At 39.1% G+C, this 26,240-nt stretch overlaps 1 protein-coding gene across 1 annotated transcript in view; it reads right to left on the bottom strand.

The window, feature by feature from the left end:
- The window catches only part of ARID5B (AT-rich interaction domain 5B), a 294,257-nt gene that overhangs the window by 175,650 nt on the left and 92,367 nt on the right, over positions 1 to 26,240 (bottom strand). The window contains exon 4 of the mRNA XM_066600812.1: positions 3,065 to 3,295. Within this exon, the coding sequence (XP_066456909.1) occupies positions 3,065 to 3,295 (231 nt within the window). The remainder of the gene's footprint in view (positions 1 to 3,064; positions 3,296 to 26,240) is intronic.

The following is a 26,240-nucleotide window of genomic DNA, read 5'->3' as shown; positions in this document are numbered from 1 at the left end:
CAGATAGCAGTATAGTACATGTACCGCAGCTTAAGAGCAGTATAGTACAGGTCATGCAGATTGACCTCAGTAATGCAGAGCCTGTTGGCTGCAATTACATTCCCCCTAACCGGCTGTTCATCATGTCTAATAACAGACATTTTATCTTTAAAGCAATAACCTATTATCTAAATCACATTTTTGTATTAAACATTACTTTTTACGAATTTCTGGTATTTTTTTAAAATTTTCGATCACAACCTATAGTTTAAAAAATCCTAAAATAATGTATTTTTCACACTGACCACAGAGCCTAATCATAGTCTGATACTTCCTGTTCTGTAGAGAAAGCTTTTAAGCATTCATCTCACTAACAGGATTACACTGCAAGGTAACACCTATATGTGGATTACACAGGATCCACCATTCATAATAGGTGATTAGCTCTAACTACCTACTCCATCTCCCTGCAAAATGACCTCTGTACCGGTCACAGAGCATGTCTAGAACAGTCTCCATACAAGTCAATGGTTCCCTCCTGTCCGTTATGTGAATGGCCCATGAAGCTGCTGTAAAGCATTTCTCTAAATACTGTTAACCCTTTCCAATCCACTGTCTGACGTCTAAAGACAATATAATTTACGGCTGTAGAGCTACGATGTTGGAAGACATTTGTCAGGGTTCTCTTACTGTATATTGCCAGCCTCTCTGCTGTCAGAGCCTATCCAACGTGTCACCTGATGCAGTACTGGCTTTAGCCAGCAGATAGCACTGTTGTATAATGGCAGAAAAAGAGTAAGCCCCCTAGGAAAATCAGGATACAAATTGGATTGGAAAAGGTTAAATGTAGCTAAGTAACGTTCGCCGGCCCTGTCATCATGTATAGACAAGAGGAGAAAAAAAAATCTACAAATCAGAAAATAAAAACATTAAAAAAATGGAAAATATTTCACTTTCTGTTTTTATTCAATCCATTTTTTTGTGATACAGCCCCTTTAAAAAGCACATCCTGATTGGCAGGATCTTCTAGCCAATTGTCCGTGCTATTAAATATGGCCCTTATTTAAAGGACCCAATGACGGCACTTCCCACCACAACACCTTTTACACGTAAGCCTAATCCGATTTACTGCATAGTGCTGGATAATTATGATGATAATTGCTATTAACAAACAAAAATATTTAATCACAATTTTGCTTACACAGTACAGTATTTCATCAGACTGAGGAATCAGGCAAAAGAAAAAAAATCTATGACATTAAACTAAACTAATTAGCCACACATCATAAAGAAGCTGCTGAGAATAATAATTGGAAAGTAAGTTCTACAGACTGAGCTAAAAATAGGAAGAACATACAATGGAGTATTATAATTTAATATTAGGATACCTGGGAGATTTAGAAAACACAAAACCTCATCATACTTTAATCACAGGTAATATAGCAGGAATAGAACCCTCCTCTAAATAGTTGGAATCCTTTCATTTGCATTCATACATGATTTCTTCAATAATTATTTGGAGAATTAGCATGCTAGATAGAATTGTGTTTCAGCAATGCAAGGGCATGTTGTACTAGCTTATGCTCAGGGGAATCAATATGTTCAGACTGTATTCTCACATGGAGCATGTGTTCAAATTTATTGGAAAAAGATGGATTATATGTAGCGCCGTTACTGTGGAGACATCGAGAAAACAAGAAAGAAAATGTAATTCTTATGGATTGTTTACACGGCTAATAAAAGTTCTTGTGGAACCAGGTGCAGATAAAGATATTTAAATCATTCTTCATCCACCGGTGATCAAGACGTCGTATGACCCTACAGGCTTGGGCTTCAGTGTTTTCTGGAGTCGCAGAAAAATAGTTTTGTATTAAAAGCAGTTTGACATGGGCCTACTCTATTCAAATGAGAGACTACAATATGGCATACCCATACATGCCGGAAGCAATTTGCAGCACCATGCGGCTTCAGCGTAGCATTCAACATATTGTAAGTCAGTGATTCCCAATCTTACTGGCATGAAGGAACTCCTTAAACAACGTTTCTATTTCTTGGAAACCTTTACCCTATTCCTACCTTGAAGAAACTTGGTGTAGGGATGGGTAAAGCATTCTATAACTTTTGTCCAGCATTATATTCGAGCTAAGAGTTCAGAAGCTTCTATAAAGATCTTTGTTTTAAGTGCAAATATAATAAGGCTGTCCAGTGACTTAAAGGGGTTGGGCGAACAAAATAAATTATATCCTATCCACATGATAGGTAATAATTAGCTTATCAGAGAAAGTCTAAATGTTGGGATACTTGCTGATCACAAGAACGGTGGTGCAGAATGGTCATGCATGTGTACCATCACACTCCATCCATGTCCATGGGACTGTTAGAGATAGCCCAGTTCAAACATTCCGCTACGTCCGGCAGTTCCACCAAAAAGATTGGGAGGAGCAGTGTGCAAATGCTCAACTGCTACTCCATTCAGCTGGGGAAATCTGGGACTCCGATTCTTGTGATCATTGGGAGTCCAAGCAGTCGAAACATCTACTGATTAGCTGGTTTTCCCTATCCTGGATAGTGGATATCTTCTTCTGATTAGACAACTTAACTAATTGGGAAAAGGGGCAACCAATAGAATTCAGATAAGTGCCATAGGTTGTCTTTTGTAGAAATGGCACTCTTCCGTTGAGTACTGATTGGATATTCTGGAAACCTTCCACGTGTCAAGCCTTACTTTATGCTATTCCACAGGCAAAGAGTCAAATAGTCATTTCTATTTAGTCATTGCAAGTCAAATTCAGATGCAAAATCATAAAAACATGGCATACAAACCCTCCTTTAAAAACATTTATTATAACGAATAGGACTACATTCAGTGCTAGAAGACAGAAGAGATTTCACACATTTTCTGTTTGATCAGGATTAAAACCATTTACTTAGAATAAAGACCATTAGCCTTACAATTACACATAACTGTTCACACCCCTACAATCATCAACATTTCCATTATTACTACCGACCACCAGAAGAAATCACAGTACTGAACATCTACACATACAGCATACCAGATATGATTTATTGTAAGGTGACTTACCAAATTCATCGCATACACTTTCATTATCTATAAGGGTGGGGTGGTCAAAAGTATCCCGACAGTAAAGGATCTTTGTGTTCTTGTTGATAATGGGAATTCCACCTAGTGCCTGAACAAACTGATCAGCCAAAACGGAGGAAGGTTTGGCCTGAATACGTTTCAAAATGGAGCGATATCGGCAATATTGGGGGTAACTCAACACCATCACATTTGCCTCATTTTCATCTTCTCCTGCAATGAAAGAACAAAAAAAAAGTGTTGAATAATAATAAATTCACATAGATTGACAGTTTCTACTACAATTATGATTAGAGGCATACATATACCACTATATAGCTGCTAGTCTGGTCAAAGACGGAATAAAAAAAACAAAACATACATACTAAAACATTAAAGGGGTTGTCCTGCGAAAGCAAGTGGGGTTAAGCACTTCTGTATGGCCATATAAATGCACTTTGTAATATACATCGTGCATTAAATATTGGCCATACAGAAGTTATATACTTACCCCTCCCCCCCCCTTCCCGGTGTTGGCGTCCCCGTCTCCATGGCGCTGACCGAAGCCTTCTTCTGCCTGGATTAGACGCGCTTGTGCTGTCTGCTTCTCCTGTCCCACTGAAGGGGCCGCTCCGGCGTGCTCGCGCCGCACAGGTCTTCTGCGCATGCGCAGAAGACCTCTGTGGCGCGAGCACGCCGGAGAGGGACAGAAGAGGGCAGACTGCGCAAGCGCGTCTAATCCAGGCAGAAGAAGGCTTCGGTCAGCGCCATGGAGACAGGGACGCCAACACCGGAGGGGGTAAGTGTATAACTTCTGTATGGCCAATATTTAATGCACGATGTATATTACAAAGTGCATTTATATGGCCATACAGAAGTGCTTAACCCCACTTGCTTTCGGGGGACAACCCCTTTAATGTACCCATATCAGAAAAGTTGTAACCACTTCAACATTGGTGTTTTGGTTATATTATGAAACTTTCTGGATGCACACATGATTAAATCTTTTTCCTAGAGACAACCATTAGAAATTAATTCAATTATACTTAATCGAAAAAATGTTTTGGAATTACATTTCAATTAATTCTCCAGCTCTATATTATATGTGATCTTTTAATAGGAAATGAGTTATTGTGCATAAATTATATTCCCAGCAATCATAGAGTCATCATCATCAGCAAACGACATAACCGGTGTACTACCTGGGTGTGGCCATTGAAGATTAACCACCTAAACAATAGATACAGAAACAACCTAACATTCTTGATCCCCGCACCATAAATGTTTATTATTCTAGTACTAGTAGCAGTAATTACATTTAATAGGCAACATTTTCATGTTCAAAGAACAGAACCCAACCTCTTATCCTGTGCAGAAGTAATAAAATGTTGGCAACATCTTGCCAAGAAGAAGAAGAATTCTGATGTAGTCATATATCAGCTATTATTGTGAATCATATCCTTATCAACTGTACTTTGTGAAGTTACAACATCTTTCCAATACCAGCGAAATACAAAGGATGACATTATCACGCTATTCCCGTCAATGACCCTGCTTGATTGAGCCACCTGTTCACAGCACTGGAAAATCATATGTGTCTTGCTCGTTAAACAAGACATTCCTTAATGGTTATATTGCCTTTTATGAAGGTTAGATTACTTAGTGTACTTCCAGATATTTAAATAAAAACTGCTCATTGCTTATGTCTCAGGGTTAAAAACAGAATTCGGTTAGATATTATTGTTAAAAATCCCATTCGTTACCGATCTTTTCCTACATTTATGTTGCAGGAGGCTAACTTTATTGATTTCTATTTAAATCCAAGTTGGATGTCATTATGTAACTTCACTTGCCAGTATTCCTCGTTTTTAAATTGTTTTAAAAAGTATGACATTTTAATCTATACATCATGCTACAGCCTGTCAAACTGACTGACAGCTGATAACAGATCAGTAACAGTAAGCAGATAACAGATAGACTATGCTATTTCCCATAGAGTTCCATTAAAAAAAAAACAAGTCTGTTAAATGGATTTTAGTCAACGATTGAATACATCATATGCTTTTTCCTGTCCATGGATACCGATATAGCTTATTGGTCACGGAACCATTAAAATTGAGACCTGACAGTTGTAGAAAAAAGAAGGTTAAGAGGAGACCAAATAACCATGTATAAGTACATGAGGGGACAATACAAGGATCTCTCCCAAGATCTGTTTACACCCAGGACCACGACGGTAACAAGAGGACATCCGCTACGATTAGAGAAAAGTAGGTTTCATCACCAACATAGAAGCGGATTCTTTACTGTAAGAGCAGTGAGACTGTGGAACTCTCTGCCTGAGGAAGTGGTGATGGCAAAATCCATAGAGGAGTTTAAAAGGGGACTTAATGTCTTTCTGGAGAGGACGAATATTATAGGTTATAAATCTTAGGTTAATTGTTAATCCAGGTATACAGGCAGGTAGGAACTATTAGGGGTTGATCCAGGGAACAGTCTGATTGCCATTAGGGAGTCGGGAAGGAATTTTTTCCCCAAAAGGGCTAATTGGCTTCTGGCCTTGGGGTTTTTTTGCCTTCCTCTGGATCAACAAAGGAGGATAGACAGGCTGGACTAGATGGACATTGTCTTCATTCAGCTTTACATACTATGTTACTATGTTGTATCCTTCCCGGTAGGCTGTCATAGCATCTGTTTAATGGATCAGTCATGAAAAAGATAACAATATATCCAATTAAATGGTTTTTCTGGGCATTTACGATTGAAGACCTATCCTAAGAATAGGCCATCATAGTCGATTGGTGGGGGTCGCCACTTGTGATCCCCACTGATCAACTGTCCAGTGCTACTGTTGTGGGGCCAGACGTCTGCATTGGGGATAGAGCTGGAACTGTAATAGAAGGCTCCTCTCCCGTTGAAATTGGTGCAAAGCCTTCTATTGAACTTCTGGCTTTGAGCGCAAAGAGGAAATTGAAGTATTATGGAAGGCATCACTCCCATTGATTTAAATGGCAGCAATGCCTTAGTAACATAGTATGTTAGGCCTAAATGAAGACAATGTCTATCTAGTTCAGCCTGTCTCAAACTCCCCCTTGTTGATCCACAGGAAGGCAAACAAAACCCTACAAGGCAGAAGCCAATTTAGCCTATTTGGAGAAAAAAATCCTTCCTGACTCCATAAAGGCAGTTAGAATAATCCCTGGTTCAACATTTGAGTTCCTACCTACCTCCAAGACCTGGATAAACAACCATTCTGGTTATTTAATGAATATAAATGTAATATGATAGTGCTCTAAAATTGATTTTGCCATCACCCAGTCCTCAGGCAGAGTTCTACAGTCTCACTGCTCTTACAGTAAAGAACCCCTTCTATGTTGGTATTGGCCTTTTTTACACTTCTGGCTCTGACCCCAATGTGGATGTCCAGCTCTGCTGCATGGTGCACTGACATCAGGTGGGAAGATCAGCAGAACGGTGGAAATCTCAATTGGTGGACCCCCGTCAATCAACTATTCATGACCTTTCCTGAGGATATCTCATCTATAGCAAATGCCTTGAAAAACCCTTTAAATCTATCCTATACTACTCTATGGGTGATGGATGCAACTGGCATCAATGACAGTCTCAGTTCAACCTATATGCATTGGGAGTTTTTCCTAGTGTATACAATAAAGGTAAGGAAAAAGCGAGATGTGAATGGCCTCTTAAAATAGTTGGAATTGCATTGCTTTATCAAGAGATTTGCATAGACTACGACAGTTGTAGGCATCTTCAATCATTATTTACCCAGCTTGCAACTCAACAAATTATCCTTTGCTCTATTATGGAACTGGTTCAGGCATCAAAGCATTAATATTTCTGAGCATTCAAGTAGTGATCAGAAGTGCTATGATACACAACAGCCTTTGATCGATCCATTCACAGAATACAGACTGCCATACTTGTAGACCCAGGGGAGCCATGCGAAATTCCCCCCCAAAAAAAAAGGAAAGGAGGGTGTTTTGATAACAACATATTAGCTGATTACCTTAGAGTGCTCCCAACAAAGGATATCCACTCTTAGAAGGAAGGAAACCTCTCTTTACTAAAGCACATGAAGAGCAATGACAGTGGGATGTACAAAGGGATGACTCCTTTGATAACATGGTGTCAGGCCGCCCCAGGATTTTCTCAAAACAGACGCAAACACATGAAAGCAGGGTGACATTTTAGAGAATGTAGCACTTTTCTGATATACTTCTCTCTCTCTTCTCCATTATACGTGTCCCATATTGTTATGGAAAGTCAGTCATGTTGCCATACAATGCCTATTAAAAATGTTCTTTTAGAAAGCTGTATAAAGAACAGATAGGGAATGAGTCCAGTGTTCCATCAAAGGAGCAAACACAAAAGTGTAAATATAATTTTGTTTTCCAGTTCAAAGTCAATTGAGATTTTTGATGTAGTTTGCTGTGAAAGCTAGTAACAGAAAGAAATGAAGTAATGTCTTTTATTTCACTTTGCATCTTGGCACTGCCATTTAATGTTTAAAGCGGTTGAAAAACATTGCTCATTCTTGAAAACAGAATGTTCTCTTTTCCAGAATTCCTAGTAACAATCCAAAAATATGCAATAAAACATGACGTAAATGTACAGAACAGTACAGTCTTCAGAAGATATACACTCAGTCAAAAAAAATTAAGCACCTAGAAGGAGCTCTTTGTTGCAAAGTTCGGCATACATTTACATCTCAGACGGATATGTAAATGATTAGAGTTGTGGTGCGATTGGATGAATGGTCTTGCCACCTGAGATCCTGAAGGTGATTCCCTTGTTTGTCTATAAAAAGGCTCTCAGAGGCTACTTGTGTGTAAAGGACCTCTTTTTTCACTTGTGTAGACCTTGTTGACCACTAGACGCCTCTGCGATGCAATGGAAGAGATTTCACCCAGTTGACAGAGTTTGAGAGGAGTGTATTATTGAAATGCAAGAAGTGGATGCTCGTATTAACGAACTGCCCACCACCATGGCTGTTCTGACCAGTGGATGTGTGAGGGCACACAAGGTGATCGGGCTCAGGATGCTCTTGATAGACCAGCATTAGAGAGGATCGTCTGATCATCCAACAAGCATGAGCAGCTCCAACTGTTTTGTTGTCCATCATTCATAGACAGGTGGCACCATCGTTACAGGCCCCTGTGTCTACATTTCCAGGCACTTGGCTGAAGAATATTTGGCCTCACAGGGGTGCTGATGAGCTAGGATGGCAACCAGGGCTGCCAGGCTTAGATGCCCATCAAGCATTGCACATAACAAGACTTCACAGGCAACATTAAAAATGTTATATACTGCAATACTAAAAAATTGCAGGATATAGCACAAGCAATCAAATGATCGCAAGTTCAAGTCCCCCTGTTGGGACTAAAAAAAAGTGTAAAAAACATTTACTAAAGTGAAGTTAAAAAAACTTCTCATTTTTCACAAAAATCTAAACATTTAAAAAACCCAAATATTTGGTATTACTGTGCATGTAGAAGTTAAAACTTTTAAAATATTACAATGATTATTCCAGGCGGTGATCAAAAAGACTTATGTTTCCCAAAATGGTACTAATTAAAACTATAGCTTTCACCACAAAAAATGAGCCCTCACACTGCTCAATTGCCAAAGAACATACAGGTCTCAGAATACGGTGAAAAATATTATTAACTTTTTAAAAGTAAAAAACAAACTATATATATTCAGCAACACTGTAATTGAAATGACCCACAGGACAATGTCAATGTCATTTAAATGCACTGTAAACACTGTAAAAACCAACACCCTCCTCCCACCCCCATTTTTACATTTATTTCACTTAAACTTTTATTTACGTTTTTCAGTACCTTATATGGTACTTTAAATGGTACTATTAAAAATACAACTTGTCCCGCAGAAAACAAGCCCTCATTAGGTTAGGGTCAATGGAAAAAATGTTATGGTTCTTGAAAGGTGGGTAAGAAAAAACAAAAATAAAAAAAAATGAAAAATCTCCTGGTCTTGAAGGGGTTAAAGACATGTTTTCCCCCTTGATTAGCTGATCACATAGCACTCTAAAATCTCCTTGCAATATCAAATAGATAGGACATGTGTTGAACTTCAAAAATATTATCTGACATATACCTATGAGCTAGTACTGAGAACATTGTAATCTGCAGCATTCTGTGACTCCATGCTGGCAGATGTAGTTTTGGAACAGCTGGATAGCTACAGGGTAAAGAGTACTGATCTACAGGTTGGAACAACTGTAGAATGCTGTACTATTAAGCCCCAGTGCAAGCTATTCTGTCCTCTCTTATTACCACCACCAATTCCCAGGAGCACAGAAATTTAAAGTATTTATCAAGACGGCACTGAGTGTAAACTGCCTTTATCAATGGTTTGGTAGTTCATCTTCAAAATCCCAATTCGGTTTTTAGCCTTATGTTGGAATCTAGATGCAGTAGTTACATAATAGCAGCACTGTTAATACATTTTATGGTTCTGTGGCTGGAATGTCACTAATGTATTTTTTTATATATAGTAACAATGTAGCATTTTGCAATGCTGTCCAAAAATGGTGAAAAAACCAGCCGCTAGTTATACCATAGGGACATATTTTTAGACAAACTCGCATGTTCAAAAAATTCCAGTTCATTGAGATTTGAATTTGATTTTAAAGCCTCTGGCACTTTTCTTAAAGCTCACATTCTCAGATTAGGTTCACATTTTTAGTATCCTGTTAATTTTTAGAGGACTCAAACCGATGTCAAGGTGCCTCGGTTAGCATCAGTCTTCATTATGTCACTTGGGATTTTTTTTTTCCCCTAATTGAGGTCAGTTGGAATGAGAGTTAATAAACTAATACATACAGATGTCAGTTTGTCATTAGTTTTCCTGTCAAACACACAAACCTAGCCTTGTAGGTTAAGAATTGCTGGATCACAGACCTAGTTCTTGGGACAGGAATCCCAAAAATGTGAAAAATCTGTTATGTGTACAAAAGACAAACACACATGCAGACTGTACATAACACACACAAACATTTCACCGAGCAGTAATAGAACTTCGGATTACTTCTAAAAAATGTTTCACCAGAGGGCAAATTCTGCTGCTTTTAGCCAATTCATCAGAAAAGCCCAGGAGGCTCATCAGTTCTTTGTTGAGGATATGTAAAACGAACCGCCAAATCCAAATCGAATGCAACGAATCCTTCACAGGTCCCAAGACTCTTGCAGGTTTATAATAACTGGCAAGAAATGATCAGTGATTTTTTACATTTTTTTCAACTAATTTGTACAATAGTCTATACTGGCTCATTGACGGCTGAAGCCAGCAACATTTCTGATGCGACTATCATAATTTTAATGTAAAGGTGCAGTTTCTTCTATAATTGATGGTGAAATATAGAAACCGTGATAACGAATTAACCCTTTCCAATCCAATTTGTATTCTGGTTTTCCTAGGGGGCTTACTCTTTCTTCTGCCGTTATACAACGGCGCTATATGCTGGCTAAAGCCAGTACTGCTTGAGGTGACACATTGGATAGGCTCCGACAGCAGAGAGGCTGGCAATATACAGTAAAAGAACTCTGACGGACGTCTTCCAACATCGGAGCTGTACTGCCTTAAATCATAATGTCTTCAGACGTCAGACAGTGAGTGGATTGGAGAGGGTTAAAGGTTTGTTGTTATATACTGAAGAATATCTCAAATTTAGGCCTTTAGCACACTAGCGTATTTTTTCCATATGCGGTCTGTGAATTAACATGGATAGCACACTGACCAATTATAGTCTATGGAGCTCATTGAAAGTCCTATTATTGTCAGTATCAGGGATGAGGATAGGGACATGCAAATGTCAATGTGTGGGCCATCTGTGGATCAGACAGCACATGGACAGGTGTGTCTGTGTGGTGTCCGATGCGAGTTGTACCCAAACTTCTCAGGCACAACTCATGCTCATGGTAAATGTGCACCCGGCCTAAGGTACAGATTAACTTCTGCAGAGATTTCATGCATGCACATAAAGGGGTTGTCAGGGAATGGCTGCTGTCAGGTCAGCTTGTAGACACTCAACATAGGACAAGAGAGTTCATTTGCAGACTAAAGGGGGAGCCTAAGAGCGCACTGACAGAATTAATGTGCAGCCAGGGAAGGAGTGGGTCTGTGAGCCTAATGGTAGACCATTCAGAATAGGCTTTAGGCCCTTCCCCTCCCCTTTTGGGCTGCACTCGAATTCAGAATTCCCTTGTCTGCACTGACAGCTACCATTTTATGCTATTCCTGGACAACCCAACATCTTTAACGATGTATCCACCCTTAACTTTTCCTGAACTTCATGAGCTTATACAATTGGTCATGATATCAATTGAATGTAATCTTATGCCGTACAGTAAAAAAAATAGTTAACATTAAGTGTATAAGTGGATAAAAAAAATTTTTAATTAGTTTTTTTTTTTTTTTTTTTTATAAAGAAGGCAGCTTATGAGGAATGGATTGCTGGGATATGGCATCCCTCAAAGGCATTCAGAAAAGATGCATATGCTAAAACTATACTTCTAATGTTTTTTAAATGTTAACAGAAGGCCAACAGCTGTCATCCGCCAGATGTACACATTTTTCTGTCATCTTGCACCACACAACTCAGGACATGTCAAGTTAAGGAAGAACACATCTATATTAGGCTACACTCAGTTGGTCAAGAATCTCACGTGAGTTCTGTGCATTGGAAGACCCATAAAACTTGAACGAATATGAACTCCATTCTTTTGAATGGACTTATTCATTTGAGCTAATTTTTCCCTTGTAGTAATGCTGCAAGGATAGAAATCGCAGTAGGTTATATCTATTGGAGTTCCCTCGAAATGCCTCGCTCATGTTTCCAGTGAGACCTTGAAAGACATTACATGGCACTTGTATGCCGTGTGATGTGCATGAGACTATGATGTGATGCTTTCCATTGAAATAAATGGGAAACACTTGCGATCCTCTAGTGCGTGTGAGACATATGCCTAAAGATTGCAATTTCACAGAAGTGATGTGAGGTGTCTGAACGGAAAACACCTCGAATCAGTGTGAAAAATCCATGTTGGCAAGCACAATCAGGTCAAGTTTCTTGGCTCGATACTGCACTTGCCTATGTGAATGTAGCCTCACATTGGAAAAATATATTGTCTGTCCACTGGATTCAACCATTGGGACATGCACCCATCATTTGCATGGACGTCCCCAGTCACTTACAAGAGCTTGTATGGAGTTGAAGTTGGGTATGGGTGCTGCCATTCAATCCAACTTTATGGAACTTCCACAACAGCCAAAGTGAGCACATTCAACCTTCCTCATCATCATGGTTGTCTGTAGTGGCAGTGGACAGGATCCTCCAGTTCATAAATGTTTTCTTCTCAAATATTTTTTATTTTTCTACTTCTTCCCTAGCATGGATTCTCATCAATATTACTAGAAAAACAGTAGTGTGAAGTCTTTCGAAAAGGACTTCAAAGAAATACTCCACGAAAAACTTATATAATGTGTTCTACCAGGTGAATGGGCTCCGTATTTGGTGTTCGAGTTCTGCATCTTCCTCTCGAGCATCACACAATATGATATTGTCTTGGAGTGTTTTTATAGGTTTTCCTGAAGTTAACTACAGATAACACATTAGGATTAGAGATGAGCGAACGTACTCGCTAAGGCAAACTACTCGAGCGAGTAGTGCCTTATGCGAGTACCTGCCCGCTCGTCTCAAAAGATTCGGGTGCCGGCGGGGGGCGGGGAGGAATGGAGGGGGAGAACTCTCTCTCACTCTCTCCCCCCTGCTCACCGCCGCAACTCACCACTCACCCCCTCCGGCACCTGAATCTTTAGAGACGAGCGGGCAGGTACTCACATAAGGCACCACTCGCTCGAGTAGTTTGCCTTAGCGAGTACGCTCGCTCATCTCTAATTATGATACACTTCTACAATAACATTAAGTAATTTTCCTTTAAGTAATGCCCCTCTTTAAAGGAGCTCTGCCATTGGAACTTTAAAGAATCAGCAGCAGTGTTAATTGTTGGAATCATGAAGACAGTGACTTATATTTAACTGTAACCTTATAATCTAACCATATGTTTTTGATCACGGGCTCCTGAATATTATTAGTTGAGCCAGACAAGTGACTGTCTCCATTGTGTACTTAAGCAATGGCTACACATTAAATGACTGCTTTCAAGAGCCATTTTTCCTGCATGCAAATATTTCAGCATAAACCTTTTTCTAAAAGGATCTTCCGCCGCCCATCTATCACACACTCTGGGCTTACATACGCACACAAAACCATGAATTATTTACATTTACATTCACAGCCAGTCTGTTGTATGGAAGGTATTATTTTTCCAGACAGACTCTTACAATTGCCTAAAGGCTCCTGAACTTGCATCTGCGGGGAAAAACAGGTGTCCAGTTTATACAGTTTAAAAGTAAAATGTACAAAAAAATAACTCCGAACTAAAAGTTGTAATTAGTGGGAAAAAGATGCCAAAGTAATTTAGTAGATCTTGCAGAAGTAACCAGAAAAATAAATGTAAGTATAATGTCTTAAAAACATCTGTGGTTTTCAGAATAGAATATTCTCACCAACCCTGAGATAAACCCGGTTAGAATTTAGAAAACCAACTTGAGCTATTTATTTGCACATGGGAAGAAGTATCTTTATTCAAGAGATTTAGAATACCGTGTAGCCTTCAGGTTAATGAAAAATCATGGTTTGTCCAATTCCCCTCTTTATGAATGTAGGATGGCTGCCAGATTCGCAGAGTAGGGGTGTTTTCACATCTGACTTAGAACCTCCTGCATGTAGGGCTTTTTCTTCCATCGAAAAGCTGGCCAGCTTGGCGGAAAGCAGGCGGAGCCCATTGTAGTCAATGGTATCCACCCAGTCCGGTTCCGTTTTTGGACGGATGGAGCAGAAAAGCGGAATCCCCATTGCAGGAGTGAAATCACCCTAGCCAACATTTTGGACACTACGCCAGCTCTTAGGGCCAGGGACCTGGAAGACAGGATAGAGGATGGGTATAGTGCTAATCTATCCGGGTGCAAGGGGGAGTATCTCAGACCACTGAAGCAAACTGTGTATTAGGCTGTCTGAGAATCTGGCAGCTATTTTACTTAGATGAAGCTGGGACAGGGAACACAATGAACCATGATAGAAATACTGAAAAGAAGGGCACCAGTTATGTTTAAGAAGTATTTCATTTTATTAGGGGGATAGGTGATAAAGACCGATGAAGGTCCGATCACTGGGACTCTCACCGATTGCCAAAATGGGGGTCCTATAGCTGCCCACATGAACGAAGCAGTGGTTGAACATGTACGCTGCCTGTTCAAACAATTCTATGGGACCAGCACTGTACTTGCTATCTCCGTTAGGGTGCATTCACACGCATATTTTGGTTCATGAATATGCAGCATATTCACGGGACTAAATATGCTACTGCATTGCATTTTTCTGCCTCTCAGCTCTCTTTTTATACACATTCTTATGCAGCATATTCATGTGCATAAAAAATACACAAAACCCAATGTTTTTGGGCGTATATATATATATATATATATATATATATATATATATCTATATATATAAAATTGAATGTATGTCTGTCTGTCTGTCTGTTTGTCCTTTATGCGCTACTACACCATTCATCCGATCGCCATGAAACTTTGGGAAGTTGTTGAGTACACTCCTGGGAAGATTATAGGCATAGTACAACTATCCTACGATAAATGGCGCGCGCGCGAGCGTCGTCGAAAGTTACGCCCCCCCACGTAGATCGAATAAGTAAGCCACCTGCTACTGTGATGTCATCACTGCCATTGTGATGTCATCACTGCTGAGGTAACATGAAAGCTGCGCTGTGATTGGTTGTTATATATTATACCACTGAGGTAACCTAAAAAAGCTGCGCTGTGATTGGTTGTTATCTAGATATAAAAACGAATGTATGTCTGTCTGTCTTCACAGCAACGCGCCCCCCCCCCACGTAGATCGTTCGATTTCCATCACTGCCACTAATTCTCTCACTTCCCAATGTCGTAGAAACATGAAATTTGGCAGGAGCATTGATTATGTCATAAATAGGAAAAACTAATGGGTCCCAACTCGATTATTCAATTCTAAGCGCCAAAGAATTAGCGTCCAAATTTTTACGTACGGAATCTAATTTTCTCGCTTCCCAATGTCATAGAAACATGAAATTTGGCACGAGCATTGATTATGTCATAAATAGGAAAAGGTAATGGGTCCCAACTCGATTATTCAATTCTAAGCGCCAAAGAATTAGCGTCCAAATTTTACGTAGAGAATCGAATTCTCTCGCTTCCCAATGTAATAGAAACGTGAAATTTGGCACGAGCATTGATTATGTCATAAATAGGAAAATCTAATGGGTCCCAACTCCATTATTCAATTCTATGCGCCAAAGAATTAGCGTCCAAATTTTACGTACGGAATCGAATTCTCTCGCTTCTTAATGTAATAGAAATGTGAAATTTGGCAGGAGCATTGATTATGTCATAAATAGGAAAAGTTAATGGGTCCAAACTCGATTATTCAATTTTATGCGCAAAAGAATTAGCGTCCAAATTTTACGTACGGAATATAATTTTCTCACTCTCCGGTGTCATAGAAACTTGAAATTTGGCATGAGCATTGATTATGTCATAAATAGGAAAGGTTAATGGGAAGTTGTTGAGTACACTCCTGGGAAGATTACTGGCATAGTACATCTATCCTAGGATAGGTGGCGTGCGTGCGAGCGTCGTCGACAGTTGTGCCCCCCAGACAAAGATCGTTTGATTTTCATCTCAAGCACAAAAGCAAAAGGCATTACGAGCAACGGGATGCCTGTCCAACTACAAAATGATGCATCCGCCGAACGTTTCGCAAGACAATTCCTGGATATTGAGAATGCTGAGGTAAAATGAAAGCTGTCCTGTGATTGGTTGCAATTTCTTATACTGCTGAGGTAACATGAAAGCTGTGCTGTGATTGGTTGCTATATATTATACCGCTGAGGTAACATGAAAGCTGTGCTGTGATTGGTCGCTCGCTATATATTATACTGCTGAGGTAACATGAAAGCTGCTGTGCTGTGATTGTTTGTTATATATTATACCGCTGAGGTAACTTGAAAGCTGACAGACATTCAATTTTATATATATATATATATATATATATATATATATATATATATATATATATATATATATATATATATATATATATATATATATATATATAGGCTCTAATCACTGTGTATTACACTGCGTATTTATACTCATGTGACTAAGCCATTAGTCCCATACAGATAAATGGAGTCACAGTGCACATACTCTGCCACCACTCCATTCAAGTGTAGGGACATAATACACACCTTCTTGTCATCAATGGAAAAATCGCATTCGGACTCTCACCAGTCTATCACTTATCACCTATTCAATAGATAGGGGATTACCTGATATTACCAGGATACTGTGATAACTATACATTCTATATGTACAGTACAATTTTTACTGTAAAACCAAAAGTCTCTTTAAATGTTAACAAATGTTTATTTTGTAATTTTATTATCTATGTAATACAATCCTAAATAATTATGTTACCTTATGATCCAAAATGAATACAGGATGTAGTGTCTTTTTTACATGCAAGTTCACATTTTGTGTTTACATGTTGCTGATTTGCTGCGGGTTTTCTCGCAGATCTGCAGCATATTTAGCCCTCTCAATTGAAATCAAATTTCAGTGTAAAAAGGCTGAAACAATGGCCAAGACACAGACTGTAGGCATAATGAGTTCTTGTAGTGACAATCATTATGTCTACGCTTTTGCCTTTTCATTTATAGGCTACATAGCGATATATAGTGAAGAGATGAAGAGAGACCAAGCGATCACATGACCACCAGGTGCCCCCTACCAAGGCAGTACTGCAGGGTCCTAGAAGACCCAGATCAGCTTTGCTAGTGACTACTGTCACTACAGGGGGGATTATTTTCTCCTGTTACAGTGGAAAAATGTGTAAAATAAGAAAAACAAAAAAAGTGAATATGAGTGACCCTGAGGTCTTATATGATGTTATATTGATGTTTAAAAAAATGAAAGAATAAAATAATATATACATAAAAATTAAAATGACCCAAAGACCATGCCACCCAAAACTGTCACCATATGTGCCCTGTAATCCGAGATTAGAGAAATTACATATCAAAACGCCTAAAACAAAATAAGGAACCCATTCCTGTACTTTAATTTTTAAAATTTATATATTTTTGCTAAAATAAAGAACAATACATTTTTAAAAATCTTTTTTTAAAGGTTTAACCGCTTATAAAACCAAAAAAAAAAAAAATGGGAAAAAAGAAGAAAATAGCCCTATATCCTAAAAAAAACTCAGCAAAAATTATTTTGGTACCTGAAGAAAAATAAATAGGGCAGTAAAACCACCACATGGGTAAAATCCCCCAAAAGTATCTGGTCCTTTAGGACCTAAACACCCTGGTCCTTGAAGGGATTGATCAAAACTACCAACCTCTTTAAACATAACACATACAGAACTCGGGCAATCTGTAACTGATTTAACATTAGAATAAGGATAAAAAAACAAAAAAACAAAAAAAAACAAACTAAAAATAAGACGAGATGTGCGACAACAAATTAATTTGCACTTCTTTAGATCTATTTCAGATTGAGTGATAAGTAAATAACGAATTTGATATCTTGGAAAAATGGCATAAAAAGTTTGCTTACCCACGTACACTGCTAGAACCTCACATAGTTCATGAACACATAGATTGTTTGAAGCTAAATGGAAAAATTATGCATGTTCCTTCCTGTACCTAATTACCTCAACTTCAAAATCTGCCAAATATTTTGCCCTTTGGTTCTCTTAATCGTATTAGTGTGAATGCATTTGGATGCCAATCGAAACAAACATTTAATGATTTCAGCACTAAAGATCCTCGAGTTGCATTAGAAATGCTGGCCGAAACAATACGTCTTCATTCTTTACAAAAGAAACGTTCGGGTATTTGTAGGAACAAGAATTAATTTGCTTGAGTTAGGAAACTAAACACCTTGTTTAAAGTGTATTTCAGCAATATGGTGTCAATACGAAGTTCTCTTGAAGTGATTTATGTTGCTTTGAGTTAGTTTATTGCATTAGACATTCCATTCTCTAAGCTTTTTACTTTCTTAGTGATCATAGCAACCAGAGGGGAAAAAAAGGCTTTAAACAGCTGGTGACAATCAGGTTTTAACATTTGTCGATAAAGCAGAATGCAATTTTAAATGTTGGAAAGTGTGTTGCAATTTTATAATTACTCTATTAGTTATGCTGGTCAATGACAAGCATAAAGCACAAACGTAATAAAGAGGAACAAGGGAATTCTATTTCAAGGTAGAATGTCAAATCCATTTCTTAAAGCAGTTTTCCGTTTTGAAGTAACCGCTTTGTTACAAGGATCCTCGGAGAATAAACTGTTCACCGATTCTAACACTGCTGAGATGCCCAGTGATCAGCTGTAATTTGTGAAAGACTCTAACAGGAAGTGTCCTGTTTCCCTGCAGCACTTCCACAGGTGAAATAAAGAATTACACAATTAATAGCTTTTCATGTAATGCAATGACGTGCTGGGTCCTCCAGAGTGAGGGACATTCATTGTGGCTGCTCTCTTCTCTAATACTTAAATGGTAGACCCCCTCAGGGATTCGGAATTTGATGATAGTAGAATTCACAATGGGTCTTGTAAATCAGACAACCCCTATAAAACGTAATACACTCAGACTCAGTGGTGGTCTGTATTTTCACAGTACCTGTATTTTTAGACAAAGTAGTAAAGTGGCTTTGTGACTTCTTAAAAAATGCGCCAGGGACAGATAATTCGATAAAATGAAAAAAAAACAACAACTATACTTATCTCTAAAATGTCATCACAGTTGTAGTGCCACGACTCAAGCTCCTACTGCGTCGGCTATGGAAGCTCCTGCAGAGGGACTGAAGCCAAAGCACTGGAGAGACAACACATTTAAGAGGCAAGCATTGTTTTTTTTTTTTATAAAGTTAGAAAATCTCTTTAATACTTGGCTAATAGTATAGGTACTATGAAAATAATGACCGCTTAAGCTATCCGAGTACACTGATGACTAAATCAATTTCTGCCTCTTGCTTCTCTTAGGGCCCTTCTACATTGAACGATTATTGGTCAGATTCTCGCTGGATTGTGGGAATTTGAATGATGGTCGTTCGGTGTAAATGTTGCCAGAGACTGAACGACGAATGATAATTCAGTTTCAGCAGGAATTAAAATCAAATGACTATTGGCCTATGTAAACAGGCAGTCATACATCTATGAGCCACTACCTTTTCGCAGTGCATTGAGGCTGGCAGCTGGAAGCGATCTCTGATCAGCTCCACCTTCATTGCCTGAACCACTCTCACTCCTCTGTGTAAGCACATGCGTAAGAGTTGGTGGGACGGCTTCGACAAATTTACCATACACCATGAGCCAGTGTGATATATCTGGCACATTTTAAGACTGTCTGCTCTGTTATGTAAGGCTGGGTTCACACAGGGTAGATTTGCCGTGGCAATTCCGTGCGGAATCTCGCCGCGGCAAATCCACCTGCGGACGCTAATCCTGGGATTAGCCAGCCATGTGGATGAGATTTGTCAAAAATCTCATCCACATAGGATGATCAATACGTCTTTCTATTACAACCACACTCCTCTCTATGGGAGTGACGGCTGCAACGGAAAAGCATGCGCCACGCCGCTCCAAAACCCGCTGCTAAGTGTTGCGGGTTTTGAAGCTGTGCTTTACCAACGTAAATCTCACGGTTTTTCGCTCCGCCCTGTGTGAACCCGGCCTAAACATTGGCACTTTATCAACAACTGAGAATCAAATAATGAAGAAAAGTGAAAAAATGGGTGTTGCAATAGTGAATACAATAAGCGAAGGTGTCCTTTAATTTGATTCGTATCATCAAATAGTAACTTTGATTTACGTGCAAAAAGTTGCGTAAAAATCCAATTTTTTGTTCGACTTGCCTATTTACTGCAAGAACTTTTAGTGAAAAGGAAAACAAACCTTCGCTTATCTAGCGTGCTGATGCTTATCTGAAAGATGTTAATGTCACTGCATTTTCCACTGTGTGTTCTCCAACCACAATGCAGATCAATATAAATTTATGCAGCCCCCATCTTCCCGCAGCATCTCTTCACACAGTCTATTTTTTAATTTAAGATTGGCCAATGTAATTCTTAAGAAACCATTTCTGCAAACAGACGTTTAATCACAACAAAAGGAGGAAGTGATTTCTATATTAAAAGAGCACAAAGTTCTTCGCAGGGAACATATTTGCTATAAAACTAATCCCTTCTTTAAGATGACAGGAGTATTTTACTTGCATCTCCATTTAACATCCTGATTTTTCCTCTTCCCACCTCCAATATTATGTCAGATCCCAGCATTGCAGTCTTCCCAGAGAGTCACAGGCACTACTGGAAAGAGTCTGGGACAAATTTCAAAGTGTGACCACAAGTCTGCCAAGAGCAGCAAGCTTGCCCAGTGTGTCAAGGGCATAAGCAGAATTTAAAGACCGGTGATTTCCTAAAAATGGGTAGAGCTAAACATTCTGCAACCACTTCAGCAGGGACGTGCAGTTCCAAAAAGGGATGATTGTATTTTTTTTTACTACGTATTTACTGGAAATAATAAAGAATTGTGGAAACGTTACATTTATCATCTCTCTGTTTTGACATTTGTTACTGCTGATAATTCAGAATATGAAAAGACTTTCACAAAAAAATTCATATTCTTAAAGGGAATCTTGTCAGCTACTTCGAACCCTATAAGCTAAGCTTATGAGCTTAAAGTAGCTGACCCTCTGAGGCTGGGGTTGTAAATTTTTTGTCTAACTTGCCATTCTTCCACTGTCAGCTCCCAAAAAGGCCACTGCACTGCATTGGTAAAGGCAGAGTTCTCTAGTGCAAGAACTGCATCATGACTGACTCCTAAGGGTGACGTTCCAATGTGACATTTTCTTGGCAGACTTTCTTTTTTTTTTTCACAGGGTGGTTTGCCATTGCCTTCCTCAGTCATCTTTTACCCCCTTCCACCCAGCTGGGTACTCCTTCTAAGTTTACAATGGGAGGACTACTTGGCATACTGCTCAATGCACTGCAGTGGCCCATTTGAGCGCTGACATCAAGGGAACGACTAGAAGGCAAGTACAAAACTTACATCCCTAGCCAGTCAGCTACTTGGAGCTTAGCTTACAAGGCTTAAAGCAGCTGACAGAGTCTCTATAGGCAAAACATTTACATTTTGGGAGTCAATTAGTACTTGGAGGACCTCTTTTTCTTGGAGATGAGGGGGATTTACTGAGTAAAAAGTGGGAGAATTGTAATAGTCATATCCATCTTGATATGGGTGCTTGTAAGATCTATTCATTTCTTTAATACATACTTCCTTATTAAAGGGTTGTTCGAGCTATAAACAAGTTTTTGTAAATGAAGGGATTGTTATGAAACAACAGAAAAAGCAATACTTACCCATTCAATTCCACATCACTCCAGCGTCACTGCTCTGGTTCTCCCGACCGGGATTTTATTTCTACATGGGAGCAGCAGTGAACTGTATGCTTCCCCACATGACCAACAAAGCCAATGACAAACCTTAGCGATACACCGCATGAGACCGTGAGGCTAGTGATCGGCAGCAGCGATCACATTGGTAACTGCTGCATCCATGTAACTAAGGCCCGGCGGGAGCACCAAGCTGCTTTTACATCGGTGTTAGGTCTCAATTCAAGGTTTCTGCTAAAAAACTGATCTATTTTTTCCACCATTAGGGCTCAGTCAGACGAGCTAAATTTTCCCGTATGTATAGGCGTAGGGGGCGTTTAAAAAAAAAAAAAAAAAAAACAAAAATAAAAAAAAAAAAGAACGCACATTGCGCATAGAACAAAATTATGTGACCAGATGCATTTGCAGTCACATGTCGTATATTTTGCAGGTGCGAAATTTAAGCGCTTCTAAAAAACGGACATGTGATTACTTTCATTTGAAAGCATTGCTTCCAATAGAGCCGTTTTTAAAACGCGCCTATACATGCGTAAAAAAACAAACAGTCGTCTGGCTGAGCCCTTAATTTTAACGGGGTTTAAAAAAAAAAAAAAAAAAAAAAAAAAGCGAACGGAAAGGCTTCAATTTGCTTCCATTCTGTCAGGTTTCAGCGTTATTTTGGCGGCAAAAAGACGCTTCAATTCCATCCGGTTTCCGTTATTTGGACGCAAAAATATCGCTGCAAACTGCACTATTTTTCCATCCAAAAAAAAAAAATATGAAAACCTAACGCAATAGAAGCAAATGGAAGCCTTTCTGCTTGCTTTTGGGTTATTATTTTTTTTACACCCAATTGAAATCAATGGGGTAAAAAAATAGATCTTTTTTTTCAGTTTTATTTCAGTTTCTTTCCTCCAAAAACAAATCAGAGAGATGGAAACCCTGAGCTGCACCCTAACGCAGGTATGCAAGCAGCCTTATGGGTTAGTACTACTTTACATCATATGTTGCGTTGGGTCTTCCCATATTTTTTAGGTGTGTGAAGTTCCTTTTAACTCAGACAAAAACAGCAATTTTATGGTTTTGCCCAAAGTAACATCTTGGCAGGGCTGAGACTTTACAATAAAACTTATTTTTAATATTTCCTAAATAGAAAGTATGAACAAATTGCTGCCAGTACAGTTGGATAAACATGGTTTTGATAAACAGGAAATGAAACAGTAACAAAGTAACACAACTTCATCGGAACAGGAAAATACAACACAAAAACTTTTTACTCAGTAAAACAAAAAGCGGCGCTTTTACAGGGTTTTCTACAACTACTCAAGAAACTACACAGATAAGAATAAATACAAAGGGTATAGAACACAGATGCATCTACTCCAGTTCAAGGAGTTTCGTTCTGAGTAGACACAAGGTAATGGTGTGGGAACCACAGATCTAAGAAAGAGAAATAACCAATGTCGAATCTTCTAAGAAGGATCTTAACTGAACGTGCTGCAGACTATCAAATAAAAACACACAGTGACGTAAATGACACAACATTATTGTGCCGCTGTGGTTATTTTGAGAAGTGGTTAGTACTGTAAGTCAGCTGGTACAGACCGCTCCCCACCAGTCTTTTATGAACAGCAAAGAAAAAAAAAAGTTAAAATTCACAGTGAAATTAACGAAACGGAGGAAAAAACAAATAAATCTAAATGTCAGTGTGTGTAATAAAGCTATATTTTCCTGGCCTGGCTCCAGCGCTATTACCCGCCAGATGAATGTGCTGCAACAATCACCATTCTATATTACATTAAATAATCCCTTCAGGGTTTTCTGCATGTAGAAGTGTACAGGAAAAAAAAGAGGTTACACTAGTCCTATTAGAGAGAGAGATGTTTCCTCTACAGACATCCCTATTGTTAATGCATTGAAGACATTTTCAAGTTAAGATCTGTGGTATTTAATGTCTCTGCTCTTAGGTTACGTTGCAGATGTTCAATGTTCAGAACAGTCGCTTTACAAAATATTAAGCAAAGAATATGTATTTTTAACCTCGATTTATTCAAAGTTATTGGGTCATGGACAATCTCGAGTAAAAGCAAAAGACGTAAGAGTATACATATTATATACTAGCTGATGTACCCAGAGTTAATTTGGTACAGGTGTTTACCTGTTGTTCGCACGGAAAGGTTTATGAAGTTGTGGGTACTTCTGAGAAACTGAGGAATAAAGTAAGTATACGCATAGAGGAGTGTTAGATTCTTTTCAGACTGCATGTACCGATGTCCCTCTGAAGAATGTGCACCCCTCCCATTCTCCTCATTTTTTATCCTTAAGGCCTCCTCAACATGGGCAACATGGCATGGCCATGAGCAAATCGCATTGATATTGCATTTCTGGTCGATGCTTGAAATATAAGCCCTACCACAAAAATAAGCCCTAGCCGCAGAGAAAAAAAAAAAAGAGAAAAGAATACATCACCTATAAGTGCTGTCCAGCGCTGCTGCAGATTCCTCCTGGTCCCCAGCACTAGTCCTCATAATCTCTTTCTGATCGAAGATTGAAAAATCCCCGCCTCCTGGAAGTACTGCCTCTAATTGGCTGATGCTTAGCCAATCAGAGCCAGCACTTGATGAACCAATCACAGACATTCATCGAGCGTTGACTGTGATTGGCAAAGCGTCAGCCAATTGGAGGCAGAGCTTCAAGGAGGCGGGGATTTTTCTGCGTCAGTTAGAACATGCCGCAATTTCTTTCATGCTGCTGAATTCCGCAGCGTGAATATGAAAGGTAGAAAACTATTAGATTTAATTGAACCTAATAGCTGTGGGATAACGCAGCAGAATTCCGCCACATGAAACGCGTCAGAAATCCGTCTGTGGGCATAGCCCAAACGGTATCAGAGTGTTATACTGGGCTGCTATGCCTCATAGACCCTGTCATACACCAGCTTTAGGGGTTTTGGTGAATTTATAATTCGGCTCAAACTGATTTGAACCGAAACAAACTTTTTGCAAAAGTTTGGCAAGCCAGCCAAACTTTTCTAAAGTTCTCTCATCACTGCGAAGTATCCCAAGCTTCACAGTTGTCTAAAACTTCAGTCTGCAGGATCACCAAACTATCCCGCATACAGCAGCTTGATGAATGCTTAATTGAGAAGTGATGTTATTACATAATTACAAAAGCAAGGCACACTGGATCATTTTAGTTCTGCGATGCTGTTTAAAAATATGCGGCTGACTAATGTTATGGGGCAAACATAATGTACAAGGGTCATGGGTCATAATGAACACATCTTATAACAAAGGGAAGAAATTCTGCTAAAGATAAAAGTTCAAAATAATTTTTTTTAAGATAGAGGTTTTTAGTGTAACCATTGATTGTAAATGGTAGCCTATGCAGAGCAGAGATGGGTCACTAACTATGCATAAACCCTGCTTAATATTCTTAAAGACTACTAATTAGCCACTTGTTAAAACTAAATATGCAATAATGCAAGTGCTGAAGATCACATGTAATGTTATATAATCTAATCAGTGTAAAGCTAAATTAACTGTATCCTCAGCTCTGCAGTGGTAGAAATTGTGATTTTTATTTTAGAGTGCAAAAAATAAGCATTTTAAATGCAGTTAAAATAATTCAAAGGTTAGGAGAAAAGAAACATTGTCAGTATTACAAGTATTTCTATAGGCCTAATTCCCATGGACGGATTTCTGCCGCGTTACATGCGGCATTATTCCGCAGCTATTAGGTTCTATTGAACCTAATAGCTTTTTGCCTTGCAATGTTCACGCTGCAGGATTCTACCACGAAATTCCGCAGTGTGAAAGAAATTGCGGCATGTTCTATTTGCCACAGAAAAATGCACAGCCGGCTTCCATTGTAGTCAGTGGAAGCCGTCCGTCATGCGATACTTCCGCCACCGCCAGATGGGACTCTCGCGGTGGATCTGGGGAGGTGAGTATAGGGTCTATGTGGGGCACCGTGTTGGACTCTGCTGCGATATTCTGCTGGCGGAGTCCAACACGGCCGTGGGCAGGAGGCCTTATTAGATTACCCATTCCAAATAAGTAGAGTTCTCATATTTAGTTAAAAAAAAAGAAGACCAATCCAATATTACCTGCTTTTAAAGTTGTACAAGATATTAAACGAAAAACTGAAATAGCGCCACACCTGTCCATAGATTACATCCGGTACACCGGTCAAGCTCCACTGAAGTGAATTATGTTTAGCAAAAATACCAATAATCTTAGTGAAGGAGCCATGTTTTTCTGATCCTAGACAACCCCTTTAAGTTTTGCTGCATTGGGGCACACTATAATCAATCTTCAGTGGTTCCCAGGAGAGTGCCGGGTGCCAAGTGGTCCTGTGCAGAGAAAATCCTACTAAGGTCCATTCATTGTATTGATCCGTAAGGCAGCTTAGTGGTCAAATTCCCACTGATCTGCAAGTCTATACCCTAAAGATATGACATTACTTCCTATGGGGAGTTAACTATTTTTACCATGATTCTCCGATCCTGGATGATTCAAGATGGCTGCACCGCTTTTCAGACTACTTGATGCACACTGTGACATTAGTCTAAAACACTAC

This window comes from Eleutherodactylus coqui, chromosome 4 (assembly GCF_035609145.1).
Source record: "Eleutherodactylus coqui strain aEleCoq1 chromosome 4, aEleCoq1.hap1, whole genome shotgun sequence".
Taxonomy (NCBI): Eukaryota; Metazoa; Chordata; class Amphibia; order Anura; family Eleutherodactylidae; genus Eleutherodactylus; species Eleutherodactylus coqui.
The sequence above is the reverse complement of the archived record's forward strand: the minus strand, read 5'-3'. Positions and strand labels throughout refer to the sequence as shown.